The 9,218-nt window shown below is 43.2% G+C and overlaps 1 protein-coding gene across 3 annotated transcripts in view; it reads left to right on the top strand.

Moving 5' to 3' along the window:
• The window catches only part of NF1 (neurofibromin 1), a 65,676-nt gene that overhangs the window by 9,365 nt on the left and 47,093 nt on the right, over positions 1 to 9,218 (top strand). For all 3 annotated transcript variants that reach the window (XR_004499849.1, XM_015646461.3, XM_015646460.3), the window contains exons 11-24: positions 101 to 232; positions 2,339 to 2,473; positions 3,013 to 3,126; positions 3,457 to 3,536; positions 4,073 to 4,196; positions 4,829 to 4,972; positions 5,360 to 5,606; positions 5,931 to 6,004; positions 6,112 to 6,195; positions 6,309 to 6,749; positions 7,143 to 7,282; positions 7,715 to 7,837; positions 8,103 to 8,186; positions 8,541 to 8,657. Coding sequence is in view for 2 of the 3 variants with exons in the window: in XM_015646461.3 (XP_015501947.1) it covers positions 101 to 232; positions 2,339 to 2,473; positions 3,013 to 3,126; positions 3,457 to 3,536; positions 4,073 to 4,196; positions 4,829 to 4,972; positions 5,360 to 5,606; positions 5,931 to 6,004; positions 6,112 to 6,195; positions 6,309 to 6,749; positions 7,143 to 7,282; positions 7,715 to 7,837; positions 8,103 to 8,186; positions 8,541 to 8,657 (2,039 nt within the window). In the remaining variant the exon portion in view is untranslated. The remainder of the gene's footprint in view (positions 1 to 100; positions 233 to 2,338; positions 2,474 to 3,012; positions 3,127 to 3,456; positions 3,537 to 4,072; positions 4,197 to 4,828; positions 4,973 to 5,359; positions 5,607 to 5,930; positions 6,005 to 6,111; positions 6,196 to 6,308; positions 6,750 to 7,142; positions 7,283 to 7,714; positions 7,838 to 8,102; positions 8,187 to 8,540; positions 8,658 to 9,218) is intronic.

The following is a 9,218-nucleotide window of genomic DNA, read 5'->3' as shown; positions in this document are numbered from 1 at the left end:
CAGAGCCACAGCTGGGTGTGTGCAGGGCACTCAGTGAGGGCTGGGTACCCTCAGTGCCACAGAGCTGTGGCTCGGGCTCAGTGCTGCCCTTGCCTTGCAGTCGGCGCTGGACTGGTGGCCGCGGATCGACGCCGTGTACTGCCACGCCGTGGAGCTGCGCAGCATGTTCAGCGACACCCTGCACCGCGCCATGCAGGGCTGCGGGGCACACCCCGCCATCCGCATGACCCCGGTAAGCCTGGGGGCACCTCCCGCCTTCCCCTGTGCCCAGCCCTGCCCTCCTCTTCATCACCTTTGTGCTGGACACCAGAGGGGGGAAGAAGGTGGTGACAGGGAGCTACACGTGCTCCCCTGCGGTGCTGGGGGATTGGCTGCTCCTGGTTTGATGTCTCTCGGTTTTCCTGCTGCTTTTAAACTGGCGACACACAGCTGTTTGTCCTGTAACTGTCCTCTGTGGCTAACTGTCCATTTTAAGCTTTCTGGCTCTGTGAATAGCTGACTAACGTGTCCATCCTTGCTTAATGTGAAAAACCAAAGCATTCTGTATGTGTCACTGAAAACTGATACTTTTACCATGATTGGCATGTTCATTTGTCTTGTTTTATGTTGAGCAAATTGACTGTTTTTTCTTGGTGACAGCAACAAAGTAAAAGATTTTTCCACCATTACAAAATAAAGTCAATATTCTTGGCTGTCTTGGAGAAAGTTTTGAGTAAGTTCAGATTTGTAGTTCATCCAAATTCTTCCAGTAAGTTCACATACAGCTGTGTTGCTGCATTCTCCTCTGAGCATTCCTTGAGGACTTCTGCTGTGGCAAGTGGTCTTGGTGGGTTGGTTTAGGAAGCCTAAAATGAGACATAAAAATACTCCTGTTGGACTTCTCAAAGGAGAGCAAATGAGCACAATGCTTTTGGTTGAAAGCTACTCCATGTTTAACTTGCTTTTCACCTGTGTGTATTCATCTGTTGGAGAATAGTTGCCCTGACACTACCCCTGCTCTGACTGGTGGTGCTTTGTCTTCTGCTTCTCACTTTCCCTCTGCCTGGCTGCTGTCGCCCCCGTGGTCAGACGCCCGCCAGCCCCTGCTTTGCATGGCCCTGGGCCTCTGCTGCTGTAAGTATGACCTGTAACTACCGCAGAAAAGCAGAAAAGCCCTTCCTTGCGCTGACTTTTCTGTGCATAGTTACCCGCAGAGCCCGCCAGCCCCGGGCCGGGGGCCACAGGGAGCGCTCGCAGCACCAGCGGAGCTCCTTCCCCCAGGAGGGCACTGCTGGCTCTGTGCCCAGCACGATGCTCTTCCCACTCCCCTCTCTGGTTTAGAACTGGTTCCTAATTTCCAGCCTGAGCTCACTGATGCTGAATTCCTCCACGTCTGTCCTTGTCCGGTGCTGTCTGTCAGCGTCCCACTGCTGGTGGTTCCTCGGTGCCTTGCACAGAGCCTGGCCTGGCTTTCTCAGTGACACTCTTTAGTTTGGATTGTGTGGAGGCAGTAAATGAATTCACAGAAATACATCTCCTTTCGCCACGTGCCTCTCCTAGAAATCCCTGACCTGTAGCCCACTAAGGCTTAGCACAGAGTTAGCTACCTCTACCACTGTGCTACCAATTTCTTGATCAGATACTTCATGTGGTAGGTTTTATTCCTTATATTTGCACAATAACTAATTATTGAAATAACATGAGAACCTAATTTCTTGTAGAATTTAATCATACAATGTCATAGCTCATCAGTTACCTTGAAGGTGATTTCAACCTAGGCTTTCTCCTTTTTTTCAAAATTACAAGTAGTTCACTGCTGTTTCAGCTGGAGGCACATTATTTTTATAGTTAAGTGATGCCCTGTGTGCCTTTTAGATCTGAAAGGTTCATTTTCCAGAGATTGTTGAGGTGAACATGCAAACATCTGGCCTAGGGCTGTAGCAGAAAATAAAGACATGACTTTGCCTTTGGAAAAAAATTCCCTCTCATGTACTCAGAAGGAGTTGGAAATGTTTATTTTTATTTCTGTCTCAGACCAGAGAAATAGCCAGTGATTCTTTTTGGTCCTTTTTCTACTTTTCTTTTGCCACAGTTTTTCTCTTTTGCAAAAAAATTTATGTCTACATGCAGCTTACTGAAATAATTGTTCAGGGAACTTTAAAGATATAATAGTGATTGCCTGTGAGAGAGGGGATTTTGAACTAGGAGGCTATATGACTATACTTGAGTTTTGGATACTTTTAAACTTTTTCTTGAATTATAGGTGATAAAAGCAATACATTTCATCAGATGTTTAATTTTAACTGTTATGTTTGACTACCTTCCTGACAAGGAATGCAATTTATTTTCCTTCCATCAGAGCCTTACATTTAAGGAGAAAATGACAAGCCTTAAATTTAAAGAAAAACCTACTGATTTGGAAACCAGAAGCTACAAGTTCTTGCTGTTGTCCTTGGTGAAATTGATCCACGCAGATCCAAAGCTTTTGCTGTGTGTAAGTAAATCCTACTGCCATACTATTCAGTCAGAATTTAATTTTGAAGCTGCTAAATGAATAAAAATTAATGGTCACCTGGCCATCTAGGACACTTCCTACCTATTTTCTCCTCTGGTTATGTTCCTCCTGTGGTTTTAAAGGAAAAAGAAACTGTAAGAGACTTTACAGAATCAGAGCAACACAGCAAGAGAAAGCATGAAGTTCTCTGAAGTGGCTCTGAAGGGGAAGGTGGGAGAAGGAGAGGGGAATAGAAGAAAATTAAAATAAGGGGGTTGGAAATTAGTCATCATTTCAATGAGTACTGTCTTAGATCTTCCATTTTCTCAGGCTTGTGATGGTTTAATACAAAAATATTCCAGTTCTGTCAGAGACATGATATGCAAGGCGTGTTATGGATTAAAAATAAAATGACAGATTCTCTGAAAGATCCCCAAATCCCCCTAGTTCAGCAGCAGGAATGCTGCAGTAGCTGTCAGTGGTGTGGTCAAGCAGGGGAAGGTTTTGCAGCTGAGCCTGTGCTGTGTGTTTCTGTGCAGAACCCCAGGAAGCAGGGCCCCGACTCGCAGGGCAGCACGGCTGAGCTGATCACGGGGCTGGTGCAGCTGGTGCCGCAGTCCAGCATGCCCGACATCGCCCAGGAGGCCATGGAGGTGAGGGGCACAGCCTGGTGTTCCTGCCACAGCCTCTCCTTCAAAACAGTGTCTGTCTATCTGTCTGTCTGTCTGTGCAGCATGGCTTTGGACAGAAGTACCAGGGTAAACCTCTGTGTCTGCAGTATGAGCATGAAGTAAAGACTGAAATGAAATGCTGTTGATACAGACTGACATTGCACTCTTGCTCTTTTATGGAAAATGCTTTTTGTATCTTTTGCTGTTCTTAAAGCGGTGTAATGAATATGTTACTGCACCTGTTTCTCTGCCTGTGCTCAGGTACTCTGTAAAGTTCTGTCATTAAGTCTTTTGCTGTCTCTTTGGTTTTAGGCTTTGCTGGTTCTGCACCAGTTGGACAGCATTGACTTGTGGAATCCTGATGCTCCTATAGAAACATTCTGGGAGATCAGGTATGTAAAGAAACTTAGATAAATGAAAGAAATAGCTGTTTTGATTTGTCTTCTCTTTTGAAATAGCTGTGAGTATTTTGGGATAGCTTTGCAACAACAGGGAGCTCATGGTCTCTTTGGGCGGGGGGAAAACCCGTCACACTTGACACTAATTTGGACCCTTTGGCAGTTTTAACAGAGAGTGTGAGGCCTGACGGGATATGAAGAAGGAACATCCCTAGATGTGTTCCTTCCAGAGCAGAGTTGACACGTTGTCAGAGCAGTGTAGGTAACTCGTGCTGCCCTGTCTGTGCTGTCTGTCCCGGGCAGAGCTGGAGCTCTGGCTGCTCCCGGCCGTGGGCGCTGGGAAGGGTCCCAGGGGAGCTTGGCCTGTCCATGCACACTCTCACCTCTCTGTTGTACTGCTGGAAGCCCAGGGTAGTGTTTGCACAGGGTGTTCATGCTAAGTGCCTATTTCTATGTGAAACATAGTGTGATACCTTCACAAGTGTTGGTGCTCCGTCAGAAGGCTGATGCTGAATTTCATTTTACTGCAGCTCACAAATGCTTTTTTATATCTGCAAGAAGCTTACGAGTCATCAGATGCTCAGCAGTACAGAAATCCTCAAGTGGCTGCGAGAGATTCTCATCTGTAGGAATAAATTTCTGCTAAAAAACAAAGTAAGTGAACATTACCATCCCTGTTGGGATCATTAACATGAATTGTTCTCTGTTGTGTCACTTCCTTTATTTACCAGGTTATTTTTGATTGGAAGAGAATTAATAGCTACTCCTACATGTTCTGTTCTCTGATTTCCTTTCTGCTTTGTGAGGCACCTTGGTTAGAATTGGTAACCAAAGTTAGGTTTGGTATTTTTATTTTTTTCCTTTAGCTGCACAGCTTGCTGTACTTGCCTGGAAAATGAATGTTTCACAGAAACCTGTGCCTTGTGCCTCTTTGCCTAATGCAGGGAAATAGTCCCCAAGGTGAGAGAAAGGAAAGGTAGTAAATGGTAAAATACACATGTTCATGGACAAAGTAAATTTCCTTTTGGATCTCAGGTTCTTGTTCTTCTGAGCCCCAGAATTCTGACTTGCTTCTTTCTGATAGTCTTAAAGTATCAAATAATGTATTTTTTAAGGGGAAGTATCAGTCTAAGATACCATTAACACAAGGAACTTGATCACACCCTGAGAGCAGCAGTGGAAAAAGTACTATGTAAATGTCCAAGAGCTTTTTACCTTCCTCAAATCTGTGCCTTTTGCTCTATTAAAGTATCAGTTAATACATTCTTCTCCTCCTCTTTTTATAGCAATCAGATAGGAGTTCCTGCCATTTCCTCTTCCTTTATGATGTCTCTGGAAGTGGAACTAGTCAAATTTCTCTTGACCATGACGAAATGATACGCTGTGCACCAGGGGCTACCCTGAGGAAAGGGAAGGGGAATTCTTCCATAGTAAGTAATATGTATTGATAGTTACTTTTAACATTTGATAAGGAACCTGTGGGCAATTAGAAATTAAATCACTTTTAGAGTAATTTTAGAAAATAAAATTAATTATTTCTGAGGAGAAAAAGGCAGTTGTGTCGTAAATAATGTATATATTTAATGTACTGGTTAACAATGATGTTTCAAACTTTACAAAGTCACATTTTTTCAGTTAAAATGTTGGTGAATATTTTTTGATTAGGATTGCAAACAGCATTGCGACATCATATAAGAGCTCTGATCCTTTCTAGGATGGCTTATTCCTACTAGACCAAAAGCAGTTTCAAACACAGTTTGGCCAGGGCTGAATTTCCACAAGCAGTGTTCCCCAGCTGGGAATTGTATGTTTCCCAGGAAAGCACAGCAGGCTGCAGTGGAACACCGATCTGCCGCCAAGCCCAGACCAAGCTGGAAGTGGCCTTATACATGTTCCTGTGGAGCCCAGATATCGAGGCAGTCCTGGTGGCCATGTCCTGCTTCCGTCACCTCTGTGAGGAGGCCGACATCAGATGTGGAGTAGATGAGGTCTCAGTGCATAATTTTTTGCCAAACTACAACACTTTCATGGAGTTTGCATCTGTGAGCAACATGATGTCAACAGGTAAGAGTCATGAGGCAGTTAAAGTAACTTTGTACCTGGTCAGAAGACTGTTACTTGTGTTTGAGTTCTTTAAACAGGTTGAGGTTTTTGATTTTGTGCTGCTCTGGCTTTTTCTGGAATGTCTTAATTATTAGAATTGCTGGAAAGCGAAAGGAATCTGGGTGACAGCTCAGGAGGATTTTAAAATCATGTAACAAGAAGCTAGCTTTCTAAAGACTTCAAGTGCAATATATTCCTCTTAATGCAATATTTACTTTCAAAGATGATAAAGTTGATGTAGATGGGTTTTGAAAAACTTGGTTCAATGTTCTGTGCCCTTTGCAGGGAGAGCAGCTCTTCAGAAGAGAGTAATGGCGTTATTGAGGCGCATTGAGCACCCCACTGCAGGCAACACAGAGGTGAACTGATTTCTCACTTCATGTGCTCTGTGTGCATATTAAAAAAACAAACACTTGTACTTGCTACAAGTAGATTTGAAGTTAAATCTTGATATATCTTCTTTCAGGCCTGGGAGGATACGCATGCAAAATGGGAACAAGCTACAAAACTAATCCTTAACTATCCAAAGACCAAAATGGAAGATGGGCAGGTGACTATGAATTTTTCCATTGGTTCAACATTTTGAAATTCAAAATAAGTCTTTAGGGTTATTTATTTTAAGGAGCTTGAGTTTTAATGTGGCAAATGACCCTTGCTTCCCAGGTGGCTGAGAGCCTGCACAAGACGATCGTGAAGCGGCGGATGTCGCACGTCAGCGGCGGCGGCTCCATCGACCTGTCAGACACGGAGTCACTGCAGGAGTGGATCAACATGACCGGGTTCCTGTGTGCCCTGGGCGGGGTGTGCCTGCAGCACCGCAGCAGCGCAGGACTGGCCACCTACAGCCCCCCCATGGGCCCCCTCAATGAGCGCAAGGGCTCCATGATCTCCATGGTCTCCACCGAGGGCAGCGTGGAGACCCCGGTCAGCAAATTCATCGACCGCCTGCTCACACTGATGGTCTGCAACCACGAGAAGGTGGGGCTGCAGATACGGACCAACATCAAAGACCTGGTGGGGCTGGAGCTCAGTCCAGCACTTTATCCAATGCTCTTCAACAAACTGAAGAATACCATCAGCAAGTTCTTTGATTCTCAAGGACAGGTAAAATGGTGATTCACATTTGTGTCAGTCCTGTCTTTCCCCCGAGTGACTGAAATGGATGCCTGTTTGTGTTCTGTGCACACAGAACTCTGTGAGCAGAGTGATCATCCCAGCATGTGTTAATGGTTATTGTGTTTGTGATTCCAGGCTGTATTTAACATTCTTGAATAGTGAACTCTTGAGTGCAGAATCTGTGAGATTCTATGTTGAATCCTTATGGCTGGCAGGGTTCACATACAGAATCTTGACATGTATTGGAATTTTACTGGTGTGGTGGCAACTAGAAAAATGCTTGTCCATGAGATTTTTGAAATGTTGCAGTATATTTGGGAAATACCCTTTCTTTGGTTTTATGTGTAAAAAATTAACCAGAATTTGTATTTCATCCTGTAGGTGTTGTTAACTGACACCAACACACAATTTGTAGAGCAAACCATTGCTATAATGAAGAATTTGCTTGACAATCACACAGAAGGGAGCTCAGAACACCTCGGACAAGCAAGCATTGAGACAATGATGCTGAATCTGGTTAGGTAAGGAGCCCTCTTGACCTTCCTATACACAGGCATTATGTTTAAGAAGTGAGTTGGAGCCTTCTAGTTCATATCTTTTCTGGTTTTGTCCATGGAGAAGCAGCAGCTGATTTTCTGATCCTCCTTATGGTTCTGACTTCAGTAATTGTGTAAGTTGTGTAGCATGAAGTGCATTGCTGAAGAGTAACCTTTGTTTTTTAAAGACCTGACCATTCCATAGCTTGGCCCTATTCCATAGGCATTTCTGGTTACTTTTCTTTACACTGATGTTAGTGGTTAAAAACCAGCTGAAGGGTAGATTTCTGTTCAGTTTTACACTGACAGAAAATTTGTTTGGCCAGAAGAAATTTGCTTCTGATGAAGAGGCTTTCTTGGGGGGAGGAAGTGAAGTAGCATGAAGTATTTAATTAATCCTTTTGCTTTTTTCTTCAGGTATGTGCGTGTGCTTGGAAATCTGGTACATGCCATTCAAATAAAAACAAAGCTCTGCCAGTTAGTAGAAGTAATGATGGAAAGGAGAGATGACCTTTCATTTTGTCAAGAAATGAAATTTAGGTAAGGATGGCATTACTTCACTCATAGAGTACTGTAGGCAGGTTTTCTTTGGTTATGTGGTTAAAAAATAAACCAAACCCCTGTCACACCAGTATTCCTGGTACAGGGATAATTCCCTTGTGTCTTCAGAATAATTATGAGCCTGGTACTGCATTTAAATATTACTTACTTTGTGGTGATACTGAACACACGTAACAATTTAATGTGTGATACAGACTGGTAAAAAACCCCAGCAAAGCTAAAACAATCTATTTATGTGTAACAGGAACAAAATGGTGGAATATTTGACAGACTGGGTAATGGGAACATCAAACCAAGCAACAGACGAGGATGTGAAATGCTTGACAAGGTAAGGGGCACTCTTCACCTGTAACAGCATTCCAGGTGGCATTTGATAGCCATGGGTGAGCTAGCATGTTGGGCTTGCTGTAACAATAATAATGGTAAGGAAAAGACAAAAATTGAAACTGAAGCTTTGGTGAGCAACAGCAGAATTGTCTTTAATGTTTAGTCTTAAATGACTTTGCTCCTTTTAATATTTTCTCTAATTTAGAGCCTGTACCACAAAATATAAAAGCTATTTCCATGATGGACAGAACTTTAGTGGAATACCATTGTATTCTTAAAAATGTTGTTTTTCATCTGCAGGTAGAGCTATAAGCAAAAGTGACTTATATTTTGTTTGTTAAATTTTATTTTTCAGAGATTTGGACCAGGCGAGTATGGAAGCAGTGGTCTCTCTTCTTGCTGGGCTTCCACTCCAGCCTGAAGAAGGAGATGGTGTTGAGTTGATGGAAGCAAAATCTCAACTATTTCTCAAGTAAATAGTGACTTTTAACTCTTCGTTTATACAATCACTCTAAACAGAAGCCCTGTATGACCTTTATTATAAACTGTGCTCTCTTCCAGCAGAAATAATTTTATTATCCTGACAGGAATTACCTCTTCTATGGCCCATTTCAAAATCTCTGCCTTGTAGGTTTATGGAAACATTTTCATTTAGAAAATAATTAGAAAATTTAGCTTTGTTTCTGCTTCATGCACATGTGTGTTTCAGTCATGGTAGGGATTAACTCAATTTGATAGTGTATTTTATTTATTTATTTTTATCCACCAAATTTAAACTCTGAAGACATCTGTTGATAGAGGCACACCAGTGCTGGGGAGAATGGGCGTGCCAGCTTTGGGACAAAGGGAGGTTGTTGGAGCACAGTTAAGATTTGGGCTGTGCTGTGAGGGGGCTCCTTGGTTTGGGGGGTTGTTGTGTGATTGCTGCTGTGGGTGAGGTTTAGGTGGTTGTTCATTGTGTGTTAGCTTCCGTGGTGAGGGTTTGGGGAGGTTTGTTGTGCCATGGGTGAGGTTTGCGGAGGTTTGTTGTGCC

This window comes from Parus major, chromosome 19 (assembly GCF_001522545.3).
Source record: "Parus major isolate Abel chromosome 19, Parus_major1.1, whole genome shotgun sequence".
NCBI classification, from domain to species: Eukaryota; Metazoa; Chordata; class Aves; order Passeriformes; family Paridae; genus Parus; species Parus major.
The sequence above is the reverse complement of the archived record's forward strand: the minus strand, read 5'-3'. Positions and strand labels throughout refer to the sequence as shown.